This window comes from Phocoena phocoena, chromosome 7 (genome assembly GCF_963924675.1).
Source record: "Phocoena phocoena chromosome 7, mPhoPho1.1, whole genome shotgun sequence".
NCBI classification, from domain to species: domain Eukaryota; kingdom Metazoa; phylum Chordata; class Mammalia; order Artiodactyla; family Phocoenidae; genus Phocoena; species Phocoena phocoena.
Window position 1 is genome coordinate 45606568 of NC_089225.1, and position 21334 is coordinate 45627901.

The window sequence follows — 21334 nt, forward strand, 5'->3', positions numbered from 1 at the left end:
CATCTGGTTCAAGTACTATCTGTTATTTTCCAATGACTTTACCCCACTTCGCAGAGGAAATGAAGCCACTGCACTGTTTTCTACAAACTTTCGTATAATCACATCGGTAATTTCCTCATTCTCTCTCATCACAGTGCTGGAGATTAATCTCCTCACCTGTCTCTGGACTCCACTTTGCCCACCTTCTCAGCGACCTCCCTCCTTTATGCCTTCAACCCCTTTTGGTCTCCAAATTTCCTCCATCAGCATTCAACCATGCTCAAATGTTTATCAGCTTTCAAAAACTAACTTAAACCTCTATCAGTCTCTTCCAGTCATTATCCCACCTCTTTGCTCGTCAGTCAGACCTACTGAAAATAGTCTCTTTTTATTTATTTACCTCCTATGCAGACCTAAATTTGCTTCAGTCTGGCCTCTACCTCCACTGCTCCAATGAAACTGCTCTGACCAAGCTAATGCTCATCCTTATTTCGCTAAGCTCATTGATTTAGAGCAGGTCTTGTTTCACTCCTTGAAGCACTTGACACAGATAAGCACTCTCTTTTTCTTGAGACCCTCTCTTCCCCTGCCTTTCATGACTCCATATACTCTCAAGGTTGTCCTCCTTCTTGTTCCCCCTTGGTCTCCTTTACAGGTCCATTTTTCGCTTTGCATTTCTTGTGTTGGTTTTCTGCACAGTTTTACTCTAGGCTCACTTTCCACTACCCCTGCCCACCCTCATTTTCCCCACTCTGCTGCATCATCCATTTCCATGGACTTAGTAACCATGTATTCCATAAATGAATGACTTCATGATCATTCTCTTCAGTTCAAACAATCCTCCAACATCCAGTTCCAAAACTGTGTCACTCCAGGACAGCTCTTCTTAGTTATGTGCCATCAGTACCTCAAACTCAACATTGAAAACAAAATTCATCCTCTCTCCAAAATGTTCTCTGCACTGTGAATCCCATCCTTCAGTAAAGAGTATCAATACCAATCCACTCGAGCAAGCTAGACATCCAAACAGCATCAATCCCTCCTTTATATTTATGAGTCTTAAAGTCGATTTAGCTATCATTAGGAAATATTTCCTAAGCCCCCTACCCCAGATGAGGTGCTCTGCTTATATGTTTTTATGCTATCTCTATTTCCCCTATCTTAATACCTTATCCCACTGTGTTGTAACTGCCCATTCACACGTTTGCATTCCCCACTGATCTATAATCTCCTTGAGGACAGGGACCATATCTAACCCAGCATCTGTTCATTTTAAGGATCTAGTATCTAGTACAGTGTCTGTTTTAATGTAATAGTGCTTAATAAATATCTATTGAATGAAAATTTGGGGCACCAAATGCAATGGAAAATGGCTGAGAAAACTAGAACTAAATAGAAGAAATATCATCTGCTCTAAAAAGCAACTCCAAAACGTATTTGGGGATTTATTAAAAATACAGATTCCCTAGCCCAATATAAGACCTACTGAACTGGAATTTCTGGGGACAGCCTGAGAATCTGTATTTATAATAAACCTCTCTGGAGAATTTCTTCATGAGGCAAGTTTGCAGAACTGTGCTGTAAAAGACTTTGCATTATGTTTTGAGAGTTAAAAAACATATAAATACATATGACATATATGACACTGACATGAACACTGTCCCCGTTTTGTAAGTATTGGGTGAAGTAACAAGGCTTTGCAAACAGTACAGAAATTTGTATCTGGCAAGAATATGAGAAGGATAGTAAGAAAGTAGAAACTCATTAAAAAAAGGAAGCTGACCTTTATTTTGTGGTCATGATAAAATGAGAATTATACATTTATGGTGACTTCCATTAAAACAAAAACTTACAAATTCCAAACTATTCTTGCTTTAAAATTTCTCTCACTGCAGGTTGCAATGAGAAATACAATCTATTATTCTTAAAAGTATTTCATTATTAGACACAAGGTTAAAAAAAACGCATAACTTCAAACTGAAACTAAATTCACAGTGTCATTATTACAATGCCTGTCCTGTCCTGAGCTCCTGAATCTACTCTGTTTTTCCTCATTGCCTTATCTTCACCTATACTTAGGCCATTGGCCTGGCAGCCAAACCAATTCCAAAGCAGAGTACTGAAGTCCCTCACTGTCCCTAGACTCCATCAACTTCAACCCTATAATGTTTAATAGTAAATCAAAAGATAACAGAGAACCGCAGGAAGAGTCTCAGGGCAGTTATACACTTTGGTATCTCCATTGAGAGCAAAAATGGTCATCTTTGAGCTGTGAACTATTTTGAACCAATATCACAAATCGGGATGGAGGAGCTCTGTCTTGATAGAAATTGAAAATGGAAAGAGCCTCCAAATTTCAGGGCTCTCATACATGGCAACAGTGTGATGTAGCTGTTAAAACAAAAAAGCTAGCGTGATAGTCACCCTCTGCTTCGAACTGGAGTTATATCTGGAACTCTTCTCCAGTTTGGGATGTTACCAAAAAAACAGGTCTTCTTATTTGGGAGGGAGATTGTACTAAAAATCTTAAGTTTCCTTCCAATTCTAAGCTTCTGTGTTTTTGAGAAGGGTGATTGGGGAAGACAGGATTAATCCCTCTAATATATTTGCATTATGCCAGGTTCCTACTGCAAATAATTATTAAATTTCATATGATCAGGTTTGACTCAAAGAATGGGCTGATCTATATAATCGTAAGCTATACAATAAGAGAATCCATCACTGTTTCCCTTGTTGGTGTGGGGAAACTCTCTTGCTTCCTCTAGTGTCATAAGAGTCCAGGATTTCTTAAGACAAGATAACAGCATGAGAGAGAGAGTACCTTGATCAGTGTGGCCGTCATGAAGGGTGGAAATTGGGAGGCCTGGGCCTGTGCATAGGATGAAAACAAAAACATGGGTTAGTTTTAAAATAACATTTAGTTTTCAACAAGAACTTCTGGTAGTATTTGTGATTACTGTCATCTCAATTACCTCTTTTAATTCTGCAACAATTTTTTTTCTCCCCATAGAGAAGTAAGCATCACCTTTTAAGTTACATTGAAAGAACACATGAGACCAGAGCCCAATCAAAGGACAGACATAAGAGAAGAGTTGCCTGTGCACTTTTCCAAGAGTGACCCTAAATAGTTAAGATCTGATTACACAAATGGGTCCCAGAAGCTGCAGTGATAAACGGCCTTCTGGGAAGATATGCTGTATGGGCCAGTTTTAGCTGTGTTTTTATTATCAAATAACCTTCTCCAGTACCTAGAACGTATTTTCAATCTGGCTTCTTGGTTTGATGTTCAGTTTATTTTGGTAAGTAGAACCCAGCATCTTTTTTTCTTTCATTTAATTACTATATGCAGAAATAAATTTATATAGAAAATATTTCCTGTTCAAATATGTTGTGATGGGTCACACTCCCCACGAAAAAGACCCAGAAGGAATTTTGTGCACCAAAAGTTCATCTGGGGTGTGGTGTTGACCTCAGCCAACCCCACTGGGAGCTCTGGAGATGTATGACCTGCAGAGTTGTCTTGAATGGGGCCAGCTGAGCTGGCTTTTATACCCCAGAATGAAGTGGTAATTGGCTGTGGCCTGGGATGAGAGCAATCTCTGGGGTGGGAGTGGGGGGCCCAGCTGGGAGGTGTCTGCCACCAGCCCTCTCAGCAGCTAGAGAAACGAGTGATTCAGACCTGAAGATGGGATGTCTGGGTGGCAAACCACTGTCCACCATATATTCCAACATGGAATTTAGGTTCTCTGTGCAGAAATTGGCCCTTTTAACAAAATCTACAAATAGTAAACGCTATCACTTACTGGAGCTATAGAATAAATAATACCTGGAAATACATTTTTAAAGGGTAAATTTGCTCAGGCAGCCAAGAAGTTAAAAGCAACCAGCACGGAGGTTGGGAGATGTTCATTTGCATTCCTGATGCTTCCTCCTCTGTGGCGGGAGTGCCATTAGAGCATCCTTGGTCCCAAGCAAGGAGAGGGGGAACGACCTATGTGGTGAGTTCTGAGAAAACCGGAGTATGAGTAGCTCCTTCTTCTACCTTGTTCCTGGCATCTTTCAGCCTGCAGAGAACAGGACTCTTTTGATCTGTTCCAGTGCTATAAGTGTGACAGTGGCCGGCCCCATGGGCGAAGCCAGTGGCTGTCTAGTTGTACCCATATTTGTGTGAGTAATTGTAATTCTGGGGTGCAGTATTAGGAAGCTTCACACCTTAGCCACATTTTCCAATTAACCTTTACAGGTAATAAAGCTAATATTGATTTCCTGCCTGACTCTTCAGTCTAACCTGAGAGCAAGGAGAAGCGATATTGTTTATAAGCCTCCCTCAAAACCAGCAGTTCTTTACTGTGTGGAGTCTCATAATTTTACAGAATTTAATTTCAGAGATTTTCACTTTGGTTAGCTTTCCTTCAACGTTATTAAAAGGGACAAATACACATTATATTTTTTGTTAGAATGTAAGGCAGTGAGACATGAATCTGAATTTCTAGACTTTAGTCAATCAATCAACACTGACCTTATGGAATTTTCATGGGTGTGCAGTTCCAATAGAGACAACTGGCATATATTTCTCTTTTTCCCAAGCTATGAGACAAACTAATGACTGACTGCCCTTGACACAAGTGGTCTGAGGGTGTGGTCCTAGTGGCATAAGCATCCTTTGCATTGCTTTTGTTCCATCAGCATCATCTGTATGATTTTACCTATTTCAAAATCCTATTATCTGGGCTTTACTCACCATCCCTTTTGGAGAGTTTGAAGTTACATAATGAAGCTTTACTCTTAGTCCTAAAGGGAAAGATTTCAAGGTTTTTCCTATGATGGTGCAGTGACTCATTTTACTGGAGCTTCAAAAACACCAGACGATGTGATGCTTCCCACACAGTATATTTTTTGCTAAATGGGAAATTACCATACTGCCGAGGAAGAGTGAGTGTGGAAAAGTCAGGCGATTCAAGTTCTAGAAAGGAGTCTTTCACCAACTTTTGATGAGAGCTTAGTCCTTGATTCCTTACTCTTCAGGGGGCACTTAGGCTCAAGTAGATCTCAGGAAAACAAAGTGATATAAAAAGTGGTATGGTGCTTTCAAAACGCATTAAAGCACTGTACAAATGCAGAATGCATATAAATATAAATGCATGTTCCTATGTGTAGGGTCACTGATGTCGTTATCAGTAAATGTATCAGCATAAAAATGAGGTTTGGGGTACACTCTGCAAAAGGCAGCAATGTTTTGATCTTCCCTAGAACCTATGTTCATTCCACAAACCTTCAGTGTCTATTATGCACTCATCATTCTTTTTGGCCTTACGAATATAAAGATGAAAGGAAAGCAGATTCTGCCTTCAGAAGAGAAAATAGACCAGATGACTCAGGACAGTTAGTTCAATGATACTATGTGCCTGGCATGTAAGCTTTCAATATATGCTGCATAAACACATAGCTTGGGATGAAAAATGTTGCACATAACTTGAGAGGGACATTTAATGTATACCTTGAAATGCCATAACCACAATCAGCACATATGGTCATGAACAACAATCTTTTGACTTTTCAGAGATGCCACTGGCCAAACCTTTTGTGAAAATGTTGTATTAAACTGTGCCATCTTGAAGGGAGCGTTTGGATTAAAATGCTTACTCATTTCCACGGCTGGGGCTGAGGTTCTGGGCCCAGGTGATTGGACTGAGGAAGTGGCATGTCAGGGTGGTCTTCCACCTGGGAAGTAAAGGAGACCTCAGGGTCCTCTACAACTGAGCAGGGATCTCAATCAGTCAAAGATTCTATTTATTCTCTGAGCTGCCCACCTGAATATGGGGAGTTGATACCAGAAACAGGAGAGTGGCATATGTTTGGTAATAACCCCCTTTGTTTTCTGTCCCCCCTCAACTCGCATGGAAACTCAGGGCTTAATGGGGGTAGGGAGGTGGTGTCAGGACAGAGAATGGAGGGGCAGATATTTTACAGATCAGTTTTCCTAATCCCCATGACGATTACCAAGGTCCTAATGTATCTCATTGATCTACTGATGGCCTAACCCAACTTTACTATGTGTCCAAGATATAGATGAAAGGTTACACATAAAATGAAATTATCTGGATAGAAAGTATTTGCTAAATGGACATATAGCCTAAACATCCAGGAAATGTCTAGTACATTTTATTACTTGTTTATTTTATACTTGAATGAATTACTTATCATGTTTCCCAAATTTAGAAAGAACGTACTAGGTGACAAAAGCTCATTTTCCATCTGCATTGAAGCTATAGTTCAAAGAATTGCTGGCCTCCAAGGCAAAGAGCTCAGGTTTCTTTCCCTGGCTACAGGAGATTGACATTTCTGCAGGTAAATGGGGCTGAAGTCCAGCAACCATTTTATCAGAGGACGCTTCCTTTTATGATATTGTTTTGGCAATACAACATCATGGTGCTGTGGCACTTGGTGGGTAAGAGGTTGGGATTTACAGCCAAAGGACTCTTGCTCCCATCTGGCTCTCACGCTTACCAGCAGTGTGAACCTTTAACAGAAGGTCTGTTTCCTCAATTGCAAAAAATGGAGATAATAATCCCTTCCTATCCTCCTTACATTTTTCCCCATAAGCATTAGATAAGATAACCTAGATCAGTTCCTCACATATAACAGGTGCTCAGTAACCTGTAGCTAAGGATTGATCAGATAGTGATGACGAGGACAAAGAAAGTGGCAGAGGTGGGTAGAGAATGCGTTAGGTCCGTTACCTACCGTAGCAGACGAGTGCATAGTACTTGGCATAGTCGCTGAAACTTGCTGTGTAATATTGGCACCTTTTTCTCCTTAGATGGCAAGTAATGCACTTCTTGCTTGGAGGATAGCTTCCAATGCTAATTCTAGAGGAAAATGAAAATAAAACTAAGCTGAAATTTTGAGATTGTATTTATCAAAATGTACTACTCCATGTAAAATGACTAATTTACATATTGACATCAAACTCACTCTATTTTTCTGTTGCCAATATCGTTTAAAGTAAAGGGGGAATCACAGGATCTTGATTTGTCTGATTTTCAGTCCATCTTTGCCTGAATAGGCACAGACTTTGAGAGAGAAGCCCTCTGTGGTTTTCCTGTGGTGTGAGAAATATCTAACACCTCGAATGGGAGCCAAGTAGTCACTTCTCCTAACCATCACTTTACAAAGTGGTTGAGACTGCATAGTTCTTCCACGTCCCATCTTTCTTTCCGTGTTCCCACAGCAAAAGATACAATGAAGATCTGACAGTATCACCAAAAAAAGGGGTCCCTGTCCTTATCATATATCTAGAAGGGGAAATTAGTAATAAGCCAATTGCAAATAAGAAACACAGTTCTAAGTAGCTCCTGTGGCTTTCATTTTATTTGGCAGGAAATTTGGGCTCATGGAAGCTCTTCGTGGAAATGTTCCCTCCACACATTCCTACACAAGCCAACCTGTACCTACCAAGTTTGGGCCCACTCTCTGGGTGATTGGCTTTAACAAACAGCCTCCCAGGCTTTACCCCAAATGCTCAGAGTCTCATTTGGGGATGACCAGGTGGAATTATGCCAGGATGGAGGCACAGTTGGAGTCCTGCTGTGGCTAGTAAGGTTACCTGTGGCCACTGCAGTGTTCCTTCTGCTGCTGCCCCTGACCTTGCCTTGGGCATGTTAGAAGGTGGCCAGAGCTATTGCTATTATCAGAGAGGGAGTCTTCTCAACAGATGAGAAGCCATGATCCAGGAGGGAACAGAGGAATGCAGCAGAGGGAAAAATTTCTTATTTTCTCAGCTACAGTTAGTAGTATTCATGTTCATATTTTGGTGTGATCTTGGAAAACATTAGGTAGGCAGTTAATGTAAGGAGTTAAGGTCAGCATGCCCAAGTATAAATTTTGGCTCCAACAATACCACCAACCTCATAGAACTGTTGTGGGGATTAAATGAAATTACATATGTAAAGCAGATAAAAATGTGCCTATAGCAGACCACCAGCCCATGGTAGCTATTGTATTTGTTTCCACATCCAGAAGGGGCTTTAAAGGGCACCATTCCAGCCACCATGGGGGCCAGTGGACTAACTTAAACACTAATTTAGGAACAGAGGTGAATTCTTTCCAATCATAATAGGCTTATGACAAAGCAAGTCACATTAAAAGAAAGCACACATTATGGGAATAAATGCAATGCCTGGTACACATTAGGAAAATGAATTTCCTCAATTACCTCTAAATTTAGTTGAAATGTTTAGTACCATGTTTATATCAGCATTAAAATTTCTTGATTTTTCTTTTTGAAAACAAACATTTTGAGTCAGCTAATATGTTGGGGGGGGTGTATATTTTTATACTGATGTGGTGTACAACAGTCTTAATATTTTATTTTAATTCACAAATTAATTTTATTACATTTCAGCCTTTTAAAAATATTCTATACATTCTGAGGACTCTGACAGATTTTTAGTTAAATTTCAATCTATAAAAATACTAGAATAAATTGATATAACTTACCTATAGATATTTCGTCTTCCAGGGTAGCCTTCAAATTCATTGCTAGAATAAAACCTGAAAATATATTCAGAAGTTGGTAAATAAGTATTGATGACTAAATGGTGATAGAATTGTTAATACTAGTACTAATATAGTAAACAATATAGTCCAATGTTCATTTATGAAACAATTAATTGGCACTTATGTACACAAATCCCTGCTGTTCATACCTCTGAATTTTGTGTTCTTACTCTGACTTTATAAATTATAATTCATATATAAATATATTTATAGCTACATAAAATATACTTATAAATATGTTTATAAATTATAGGAGAAAAATTATGTTGAGTACTCTTTTTTCTTATATGTATATCATACTCTGAGGCATTAGTTATGAGCCACACAAAATAAACCAGGATGTTTGATTAATATCACCCCTTTCATTTCCATAATTAACAGCTTACTGACTTTTTATGCTATACTATTTAATTTTGTCTATGATTCCGAACATCTTTAGAACTTAGTTTACAGAAGTACTGACAGTAGATAACTTTGCTATAAATCAGGAAACTTGTCCACCCAGGGATACCACACAAAGAGCCATGTAAATTTACCCAGGAGCAGAACAAGTCACAAGAGAACACACTTGTTACTTAAGCATCTGGGTCCCAGTTTTAACCTGTTTTACTATAGCCACGAGGTGGGAAATCCAATTTAGTGGCATGATTTTTCCTCCTCTGTGAGTTCATCTGAATATCACAAAGTAACTGACTTTTAATTTTTTATTTTTAGGACGAGCTCTATTATTAGAGTGTTAAAAGTTTGGAATAACCTAGGTTTGGTTACTAATTTTTAATTCTCAGAACTTTTTATTAACCCAGGTACTTGTATATCCTCACTGAAATAAAAACCTTGTTATCCCCAGTAAAAGGAAAAAGCAACAGAATACACCCTACTCCTAGTATTAATTTTACCTTTTAAACCAGCATCCTTCTAAATGTCTTTACTGACTTCACGGGACTCCAAACATCACTTATACTTGCCTTTCCCACATCACCTCAAACTACCTGTGAATAAACTATTCAGTAGCTTTTGCAAACAGCCTCCTGCAGTTTTCTTGCCATGTCAAAGTTTTCACAGTTGTCTTTATCTCTAACACTTAGAACAGAGTCTACTTTCTCTTTTTCCTTTTCCTTTTCCCTCACAGCCATTGACCCACCAGTGCTGTTCAGCCTCTCTCTTCACTGTCTGTCTACTCTTCCTTTCATTCATTTGACAGTAGTGTGCCAGGCAATATATGTCAAGTTCCAAAGATGCAAAAAAAAGGAGGCATAGTTTTCCCTTGGAGTCCAGGTTTCATGGCCACTTTTCTAGTTCAGTCCTCTGTCACCTCAGGCCTAGATTATGACCATACCTGGGTCTTCCTGCTTTCAGTTTTCCCCTACCTCCTAAACATATTATTTCTGAACTGTCCCATTTGTTTTTATCTTGTCACTCCTCTTACACGCACGGTTTTAATGGCTGCCCCATGTAATGTCCAAACTCCTTTGCCGACAGTTCAAAGAATTCCATGGATTAGCAACAGGTCTCTAGAGTTTTTATCCAGTGAGGTTGGACTAATGATCCTTCTCTTTTGCTCTTAGAACTCCAGCTAATGGCAGGCAGGTTACAAGAGAGTGGCCTGGATTTGGACTTTATTAAAAATAAGGGGAAGGAACTGCACATTCTTGATTAGAGTTGTTTGCTCATAAATGCTTATTTTAAGAAGATTTATTTAGACAGTACGCAGGATGGACTGAAAAGGAAAGACCCGGAAGGAAGAAGCCCCATGTTGAGGTTAATAATAAGAACCTTAGATTTAATGTGTTTTAGGTTTAAATCCTAGTTCTGCCACTGTGTAGCCTTGGCCAAGTTAATTAAATTCCAAGTATCAGTTTTCTCGTCTGTAAAACTGGAATCATCATTTCTACTTTACAGTACGTTGTACACAACAATCGCTCAATAAATAATAGCTGTTATAGATAATAATCTTAAACTTATATAACAGTGAATCACTACAATAACATTTCTGTATCAAGGGGCTGTCATCATGGACTTCTGAATCTTGTTTATTGCTTCAAGTGCTAGGGGGCAAATCTATCTTTAGAACCAGTTACTATTTTAAAATTTTTATACTTTTAATGTAATTATATACCAAGTGCCAGAAGAGAAATAACCACCTACTAAATCTTCTTTCCAAAAGGAAATCATGTTGACTAGTTATTAAAGAATGTGCAATCTTAAAGAAACCACAGCTGTCTGAACTAAACTATAGAATAAGTAACAAAAATGTTCTTAACTGAAAGAAGTGGTGCCGTATCCTTTGTATGTCCATCAGTGCCAATTAAAACCTGAATGGTGCATCAAGCTTCATGCAATACTTACAGTGAATCCTGTGTTACTCTGAATATATTTATGGCCTCCCACTTGCCACTTGTAATTTGAATAGCATTTTCCTATAAAAAGACAAACATTATGTTGTGTGAAGCTGAGCGTTATTTGAGCAACCTCAAGTGAATGATCTTTGAGGAGATAAATCTTGGAAGGAACATACCACAGTGTCTTTGATATAGTGAATATGTTTGTAGCCATTCTTGTCGCTAAATATTTTGTAGTATGAAATGGCATCATAGCTGAAAACTGGTGTTGAAACAAAGAACTGAAAGAAATGAACAGAGGTTATGTTCAGAAGACAAACCAAACTATAGATTCTTTTAAAGCCACGTGTAGTTATAATTATCGGGACCAGAATGCCTTGCTTCCCCTCCTTCCGTCACTCACACCTGAAATTCCATTCTTTCAGATGGACAGCTTTTCTGGTGCTTCTAACAAGCACTTACATATTCCAACTACTACTTAATTGCTACTACATACCCGTGGGTTTATATTGTTTAGTTTGATTGAATTTCTATGTTCTGAGGTTATGTGATTTGAAATAGAGTTAAACGAATCACAAATGAATGTTGATGTTTAACCAAGTCAATCCTCAAAATGTGGTTTTTGGCCAAAGTGACTCTTCTGAAGCTCTTTTAACTCTTGATTTGTCTGATGCCAAGCACCTAATGCTAATGCTACAATAAAGACATTTTAAAGATTAAAATATCATGACCTGCTAGCCACAGTTTTTAATGGCAAGAAGAGACTTCTGGACTTGAGAGAAAAATGTAACGCACGACAAGCCAACAGGAAGATTACTCCTTGAACTCAGGGAGCAGAGCAGACCTCATTGCTCATCTCTGACCTCTTCCCAGGGCCCATGCTCTCCACCTGCTGGGAATTTCGGATGACCTAAGGAATCCCTGCCACAGGTCTAGTGTGACCTGAACAGAGCAAGCCATACCTCAGCATCCTGAAAGGTACAGATAACCAAAGTCATGCAAATGTCCTCACACCAAATTTTAGCTAGTAATTTCTCCCTTAAAAAAAGAGACTCATTTTACATCTGCTGGTTTCCTTTTTTTCCCGGTCATTGGGTTGGGGAAGGATGGTAACGTGATGAAAGTGTCCCATGAGGAAAGAGCTACTCCACATCACGCAGAGCAGAGCAGAGTAGATATTCCTACAAGTTATCCCAAACCAGCTCTCTTAGCTGGAGTGCTTCCACATGACAGCAAACCAAGACTTTCAGATTCTTTAAAACTGCCCAAGCAACCACAACCGAAAGACTACTGGTATCTTTTAGCTACAAACACCTATTTTGCTGATACCATCTTGCTGGGACCCACTTCTGAGCAAAAAGAAAGCAAAGGAAGTAGCTGTACACCTCTTTAGTGATGGCCCTACCTGTGATTTGATACTTGATGCTTTTTGATAAAAGTCATGATTAGAATTTCATGATATTAAAATGCAACTTATTTGATGTGGTGTTGGTGGGGTCTAAATAGTGTTCCCCTAAATTATTTTCAACCCAACCTCAGAAGATAACTGTTGTGGACTGAATGTTTTTGTGTCCCCAAAATTCATGTGTTGAAACCCAACCCCCCAAAAGGATGGTATTTGGTATTAGGAGGTGGGGCCTTTGGGAGATAATTAGGATTAGATGAAGTCATAAGGTAGAGCCCTCACGAATGGGATTAGTACCCTTACAAGAGTCACCAGAGAGAGGGCTCTCTCCGCTCTGCTCTCCGCCATTGAGGATACAACAAGAAGTTGATGGTTTGCAACCCAGAAGAGAGCTCTCATCAGAACCTGACCATGCTGGCATACTCATCCCAGACTTCCAGCCTCCAGAAATGTGAGAAATAATTTTCTGTTGTTTATAAGCCACTCAGTCTATGGTATGTTGTTATAGCAGCTCAAATGGCCTGAGACAATGCCCCTATCTGAAAATAGGGTGTTCGCAGATGTAATCAAGGTAAGAACTGAGATGCAATCATAGTGGATTAGACTGGGCCCTATATCCAATGGCTGGTGTCCTCATAAGAAGAGATGTGGACTCAAAGAGACCCAGGGAAGAAGGCCATATGAAGATGGAAGCAGGGATTGGAGCTGGTGGAGCTCTAGCCAAGGAAGTCCAAGGATTGCCAGGGGCCACCAGAAGCTGAAAGATGTGAGGAAGGATTCTTCCCTGGAGACTTCAAAGTATGGCCCTGCTAACCCCTTGACTTTGGACTTCTAGCCTCCAGAATGATGAATTTTTGTTGTTTTAAGCCAAATTTGTGGTAATTTGTTACAGCAACTCTAGAGAACTAATACAGCGTCCTAAGTCTTATCTATTTGGCATAGCATTGATGTTTTTAACAAAATGTAAAATGGAATAACGAGAAACTGCTGTCTCCTTACGTGATTCCTTTATTAGTTTCATTAATAATAAGACCAGCCCTGGTAGGATTTTGTGTGTTGAGACTCAGTGAGATTGAGAGCCAAGAGGCCCTGGAATAGGAAATTCTGATTTGCAGTTTTGCCGATGGAATTTCACTAGCCTAGGTCTGACAAATCACTCTTTCATCTTAGAATGAGGCTTTACCCTCTTAGCCAAATGATTACTTACTAGTAACCACTTTACAGTGTCTCCCTCTCCCCCCCACCCTCAAGATGAAAGACAAAAACTGGCTCTCCATTGTCTTAACCACTACAATGGAACTGGGGTCACAAAATATTATAAGGTGCCCTAGTAAAAAAAATACTCTCTTTACATCTGCAGTTAGTTAGGGAACTCTAAAAAAAAAGATTTAGTTCTAGATTAAAACTGAAAACTTCATTTTCATTGAAAATAAAAAATAAGAGGGCAGAATGTTATGTTTTAAGATATTAGAATTGGGCAAACAGGAAGAATATTTTGCTAGGCAAAGACTGTTATCTTCTCCCCTTTTATTGCAGACATCCAAGACAGCTGCTTTAGATGAGCAGGTAACTTGGGTGAGGTAAAGAGGGTGTGAAATATTTCCGCCTTCACTTTGCCAGACTGAGGTCCATAACGCATCCTGCATCCCGAGTTAAGTCACGCCTGAGCCCTAGATAAGCTCATGTCACTAGGTGGGCCTCAGTTTTAACAAGTCCTCTCCACAGGTCCCTTTATCATGCTTAGATGTGCTGGTAAATTCCTCACCTTTACGTGCAAAGCCACTTAAAATATCTTTCTTGGAAGGTAAGGTTATTTACCACCAGTTAATTTCTTGCCACAGTTGGTAAACAGCCTGAGGAACTACTTATCTAAGGCTTGTGCCTAAACTGAGTCCACATGCAGTTAAAAGCACAGACTTTCAAGCATCAAGTAGAACATCCATTTTTCTGAGCCAAAGGATTTTGCCAACCGCCTAAGGGAAGTGTGGTGTGTTGCTTAATTACTTTAAAATAATTTAAATGTGGCTTTGCAATCTAAGCATTATGTTTTCAGTGTTTCTTCTTCACATTTTTGTAATTAAATATTAGATTCTTTGATTAAATCTTCCTTTTTGTCTGTTCTCCGCAGGGTAAAAAAATATATACGTATTCAAAGTGAATTTGTTGTTGTTATTTTTCTAATCAAATACCAAAGAAGAAGTTATGGCACTTCCCCCAAATTAAGACACAATATCTCATGCAGGAGGAAAGGAAAGTGACAAGTTCTCAAGAAACTACTTGCTAGTTCTGTGCCTGAAACTAACATGTTAACTACTTTTAGCAAGTCATTTAATCTCACATTTCTAATTCATAGGTGATCTCCAAAGGTCTTTTTCAATTTAAATCTCTTTGATAAATACTAAAGGAACAACTCCTCTAAAATTGCTCTTTAAATTTATATTAATATGACTAGCCTGTACACTTTACCCAAAACCCTCATAAATGTTATTTGAACAAATGTCTGAAAGACAAACATTTCTAGGTTATTTCTGGGCACTTTTATTAAGCCACTGGTTTGATTATAGGTCAAAGGAAGCTATGCAGCATATTACCACACATGAGTTATAACTAAATAAAATCATGAGTTCAAAAGATGTGTCAGAACTTATAAAATCTAATGACTGACCTCTTGAAAGCAGTTGCCTTGGGGAAGTGTGAACTTACTCTTGAAAGCTATCATTTCAAAAAAAATTTGACAATTCCTCTTCTGATATTCAGAAAGTTTACTGACTATTGGATACATTTGAAGAGATTGAGATTAGTACACAAGAAAAATAATTTTCCCAATAGAATTCTAAAGCTACAGATATTAAAATGATCTAGTGCAAAATCATATGTTGCAGATACATATTTCACTTATTCACTAGATTTATGTTGGCATGACTTTTGATTTAATGTAGAGACATCATCTTCCCTCAAAGGACACATATGTGCTTCCACTGAGGGTATTTAAAACAACATTCTGAAGCTTTAGAAGGCAATTCATTCATTCATTCATCCATTCATCCAGCTATCGTTTGCTGAGATTGCAAGGCTGGTGCTATACAAACTATAAAAATTGATAAGATACAATTGTTTTCCTCAAGATGCTTATACATAGGAGATTTCAAAAGATGCATTCTAAAATAGTTCAGTGTGTTTTGAATGGTGGCACTATTTTCAGAATAAATGTGTATGGATTCTTAGATCATGTCTTTGATAAGGTTGATGGTATTGTTATCTATTTGTAAAATCACATCATTCATGTTACTTTATAGAAACTCTAGTTATACTATCTTCGTGGAGAACACAGCTAAAGGACATATTCAAGTGTTCTTTCTTCCCTCATTCTTTACAGGAAATCTCTATAATGGCAGTAAACTCATAAATTAATTTTTTTCCCTTTCCTCAAGTTTTCAAATGCTGATCTAGGAATTATCTTTCTGGAAGGTGAGCTTCTGATTGACCAAGAATCCAAAAAAATTATAAAATCCTGTTCTTTCACTGACTACTTCTCATTTTTCCTGTGTTATTTAGTACAGCGTTGAAGAGTGAATTAAAATAGGATTTTCAGGACTTCCCTGGTGGTCCAGTGGTTAAGACTCTGTGCTCTCAACGCAGGGGGCCCAGGTTGCATGCTGCAACTAAGAGCCCGCCTACTGCAGTGAAAAAGATCCCGTGCGCCACAATTAAGTCCCAGTGCAGCCAAATAAATAAATAAATATTAAAAATAAAATAAAATAGGATTTTCCTTTTTTTCTGAATTACACACTTATCCTTGTTACCTTGTTATTTTAGAATGCAATGTACATTTACTTATACAATTAGTAAAGTAATAACTATTCTCTAGTTAATGAATAAAATGGAAGTATCTTTAACTGAAGACAGAAAGTAAATATATGTAAGCTAAAATTGCTGAATCCAGGAAAGTACACAGAAAAGAATTTTGAATATCTGAAGATTTTTACTTCACTTCACATCCCATCTTAATTTAAAGTTTTACAAGACATCATCTTAGAATTGATTTCTGAATTCTTTATCATCCCTTGTCTTGGGTTAATGTATTAAACTAGTTCTTAAGAATTTCTTTTTTCTTTGCATGTGTCCAAATTTCAGAAGAAGCAGCCTTTTTTTCCCACCCAAATGCTAGTTGAAATCAACCACATGTGTGTGGTAAATGGACCATCCACACAGCATTCACTTATTATCTGTCCTAGTTTGTATTCTCCATATAGGATATAAGATACAATTGACATTTTCCTAAAACATGATTTATTTTTACACAAAAAATCCTTATAAATCACTGAATAAAACTATCCCAAAAAAATCCAGATATATGTGATCACAAACCATAACAAAACACACACTTCCCTATTTGATACCACTTTACTTAAAAACTAGAATGAATATGCATACATACGAAATACATCTAATCATTTTAATTTATATAAAATTTAATAAGCGGTAGGTTGTCTCTAAACCAAGGATACCCAATGTAATTATTTCCCTTGGATTCAAATGGCTAATAATTATTCAGATTATTTTAAGCAAATCAGGGATTGTGTTCTCTTTTGAAAAACGATCTTTATTGTATTTTTAAAGAGGTAATATTAATTATGGATATCAGAGAGTTGATTGAAAAAGTTAAGTTTGGAACATGAGGTATATGATTTATTCTTAATAGAATTCTAAATATATACACATTAAAAATTGTCTGGGGCTTCCCTGGTGGCACAGTGGTTGAGAGTCCGCCTGCCGATGCAGGGGACACGGGTTCGTGCCCCGGTCCGGGAAGATCCCACATGCCGCAGAGCGGCTGGGCCCGTGAGCCATGGCCGCTGAGCCTGCGCGTCCGGAGCCTGTGCTCCGCAATGGGAGAGGCCATAGCAGTGAGAGGCCCACGTACCACAAAAAAAAAAAAAAAAAATTGTCTGGCACAAAATTACTGAAGGGATCACTACCTTTGTGTTTTTTACCTTGATATTTTTCTATAAAAGCAAGTAGTGCCAGTTTGGATACATTTCAAATAGTCCTTTGATAGCTGAGAATTTCATTAAAAGATAAGGAAAAGATAGCAATCATACTCCACCAGCCCATCCAGTTCTGCTTTCTTCTATATGTTCCTGGGTCTAAAAGAAAAAAAAGATCAAAAAAAGCATAGTATTATGAGGACAGTTTTCCCTAAATATAGTCTGGACATTTGAACAAGTTAAGCTTCCTGGTCAGAGTATGTTATTGCTAGTCAACTAACTTCACACTTGAGTTTAAGATGACTATATTCAAAATCTAATACAACAACACCATGGCGTACACAAGGATGATCTAAGGGCTGTATCTTATTGCAAACCATTCATAATTCTGGTTAAATTTTCCATAAGGCAGTGACTGGAATTATGACAATATCTATGGAGGCCTAGCACAAGCCAAACACTTGGTGTCATGTAGGTAAAAAGGCATTTCACAGAGGAGTTTAGGTTAACTTTTTTCTTTTCTCAATCTTATGAAGCAGCTAGAAATCTTAAAATTTGCACTGAATCTTATTTTGGTATATGTTTTAGCATAGTACAATCAATCATTTATTGAACAAATATTTAATAAGCCTAAAAAAATGAATAGACTTTTCTAGACAATTAGAGGATAAACATTCTAGATAGAATGAAAAGCATAGAGACAAGGCCAGCTTAGGAAACCACAGGTGGCTCAGTATGGCTGAATGGAGGGTGACTGTGGGAAAGAGAAGATGAGAAAATGTATAGGGATCAGCAAGATTGCGGAGAAAATTTTATTCCACCCTAGGAAATTTGGATTTCTCCTGTAGGTAAGTCCTTTGAAAGACTTCAGAATCACAATTTAAAAAATATAATTGGGAACATGACACAGAGAATGGATTAAGTGGGTAAGATAGAGGGAAGCACAAAGAGCCATTAGAAGGCTACTGTAACGTTGGAAAAAAGATGCTGAAGACCCAAATCTATGTAGCGGTAGTGAGGGTGGAGCAGAGAAGATGTAGCCAGAGATACATAAAAGTTCAAATCCTCAGAACGAACTTGTAGGGCAAGTGGTAATTGAAAACCTCTGGTATTAGATAAAAATCACCTAGGAGAATAATAGAGTTGTGACAGAGACTGTAGGATAATTAGCAACCATGTCCTGTTTTTGCTAGGACTTCAGGTAGGCTACATTTTCCAGGCCCCCTTCCAGTTGGATGTGGTCATGTGATAAATTCTAACCCGGGATATGTGAGCAGAAGTGACCTGTGCTGTTTCTGCACTTAATCTGTAAGACCCTCTCACATGATCCTCCATTCTTTTTCCACCCCCCCCCCCGCCATCCCCCCTGCCCCGGTGAATGTTGATGACCAGGTTTGAATAACCTTGAATATCCTTAGAAGCCACTAGATGAAGATAGCAGAAATGTTATCAACCTGTGTTCCTGAATGACTCTGTTAAGCAGGGGACCCCATCCCATACCCTCACCATTCCCCACTTACCTGGACTCACTATTAGATGGTTACATGAATGTGCAAAAACTTCCTATTGTATTAACCCACTGAAATTTTGGAGGGGTTTTGTTGTTGTAATTGTTATAGCAGTTAGCCTATCTTGCAAATACATTAACTTGGAAAATAATAAGATTTCTAGAGAAGTCAGAAGAGGAAAAGCTGGAAAGGAAAAGAACAGTCAGTAAAGTAGAAAGAGAACCACGAGAGAGTACTGTCAAAAAAAAGCAAGGGAATAATAAATTTTAAAAACACAGTTTGGATTTTCTCTTACAAGGATAGGCCAGTGTCTCAGAGAGAACAAGTTAAGACAAGACTTAATAAAGCAAACCTTTTTTGATTCATTATTTCTAGTTATTAAGATAAAATTAATTTTAATTCCCTTTTCAGAGAAGAAAGGATACTATGATGTTTCTCCCCCAAACTACAAATTTCTTAATAAATCTTATTAATATAGTTATATTAAGCAATTATTTTCAGTTTCCTTTGCCTCTTTGTTTTGGGTATGACTCCCAACATGAATAAAGTGTTGCCAAGTCACCTAACCTTAAATGTTATTTGTTTTCAAAACAAAACACACACACACACACACACACACACACACACACACACACACACACACAAAACACACATACCCCCCAGTCATAAGTATGGTTACTGGAAAATTCAACCCTGTTTTTCTTAAATCTGAAAATATGTTCCATGAACTTACCAGACTATTTTGAAACAGAGGTTGTTTTGAAATTCTAAGGTTACTCAAACCTGGTATTCTAAACTTAATCATTGATTTTGGCCATAAAACTGAAGCTTATATTCCAGGGAATTCCACATCTCATTGAATGAGCATCTTATATGTTCTGTCAGTTTGGATTAAGTTGTCTCAGATTTGATAAATTAGCATTTCAAATTCCAAAGCAATCACAGTTTTAAATGCCTAGTTTTAAGAGCTAAAAATTGTATCTAAATGACCAATCTTATAGTTTTAAACTAGTAAAATTAAAGCAATAATTCCTAGTATCTAGATTCAATGAAAACATTAAAGATATATTCACCCAAAGCTGACTAATCAGACTGATGGCTTTTAATTAACTAGAACAATCAAGTTTATTCTTTTTTTTTTTTGCCTATGATACTGCATTAAAGCCAAAAAAATCTTTCTGCTTTGTATATCAAACTATAAATAAGATAAAAATCAGCTCTAGCATATTCCATCAAAATTAGTCAAGCTTCTTATAGACACAGTAGTGATTTAAAAATATTTTTAGCCTGAGTAATGTTGACTATTATAGTCCTGATATACTTCCAAACAGATTCATATGACTTTTTTCTTGCAAAACATAATGTCCTAATTTCTAGATGGAATTTAGTGTTTTACTTTGATTGCTTTGTGCTTTTTTTCTTACTTTATAAAATAGGTTTATTCTATATTTGGTTTAATGAAACATTTCTTCATAATTAGATGTCTCATGAAATGTACCCATAAAATTTCCTATTTAAAGAAAACATTTTGTGTTTCTTAGTCTCTAATATGAGTACTTATGAACAGGCTTATTTTGAAGACTTTCTATTGGTGAAGTAGTTTTCTGACTCATTAATTCAACAGATTATGTTTGGATTTGAGCAATAAAAACAATTAAAACTCAACAATAAATCTGTGCCTAGTTTTTAAGTTTTTTCTCCCTAAAGTTAGCACAGTATTGAGCACTCTTCTAAGATAACAGGATAGCAAGATAATTTGATCTGTTTCATGTCATTCTTAGTTATCTACGTTTGATTTTCAAATGGGAGTATTTGGCTTTCCTTTGATAATATTTGTTTACTTTGGAGTTTTTATTTTTCAGTTTTGACATTGAATAGAACATGTTACCATTTGCTAATTCTTTTGAATAGAACACATCTATTTCCTTAATGGACCCATCTTATCTTTTCATCTTCATTATTTTGCATTTTTTGACTGCCAACCTTATAATCTTAAAAGGATGGATTTCCATCCTAATGGAAATTTCCATCCTACTGATTTTCCCAGTATTACATTGTTTCATTTAGTCTTTTTCTCTATTCAGTTTCAATGCTAAAGTCTTTCAAGAAAACAAAAGGTATCTTATTTATTTAATAAAAATAATGAAACTTTGAATAGTGTTTTTTTGCAATCGGGAGTTGAGTGCAGTAATTCTGCTTTATAATATAAAATGTTAGCTATAAATAAGTCACCACTCTTGTACTTTCATCTTCAGAAACACACCTCTGTGGTTTTAATACAACTTACCTTTGGACAGCTCCATGTCTTCCAGTCTTCCCTGAAATCACATATAGATAAGACTGAAACATTCTGGATTCTTTTCAGCCACTGCAAACATATTCGCTCATCAGTAACCCATGTAAGCCAACTGAAATAATAATCACTGCAAACAAATCAAAACAGACAGTCACAACCATAAATCAATATCACATTCAAATAATTTCTTAATTTGTGCTTTCTAAAGGATGTATTTTATTATCTGAAATATTTATTCCATAGATAAGGAAGGCAAAACA

The 21334-nt window shown here is 37.4% G+C and overlaps 1 protein-coding gene across 2 annotated transcripts in view; it reads right to left on the reverse strand.

The window, feature by feature from the left end:
• The window catches only part of FAP (fibroblast activation protein alpha), a 72934-nt gene that overhangs the window by 20955 nt on the left and 30645 nt on the right, over positions 1 to 21334 (reverse strand). For both annotated transcript variants that reach the window (XM_065881227.1, XM_065881228.1), the window contains 7 exons: positions 21066 to 21201; positions 17385 to 17429; positions 11054 to 11158; positions 10885 to 10955; positions 8479 to 8532; positions 6724 to 6848; positions 2801 to 2848 (listed from right to left, as the gene is read on the reverse strand). In XM_065881227.1, coding sequence (XP_065737299.1) covers positions 2801 to 2848; positions 6724 to 6848; positions 8479 to 8532; positions 10885 to 10955; positions 11054 to 11158; positions 17385 to 17429; positions 21066 to 21201 — 584 coding nt within the window. The remainder of the gene's footprint in view (positions 1 to 2800; positions 2849 to 6723; positions 6849 to 8478; positions 8533 to 10884; positions 10956 to 11053; positions 11159 to 17384; positions 17430 to 21065; positions 21202 to 21334) is intronic.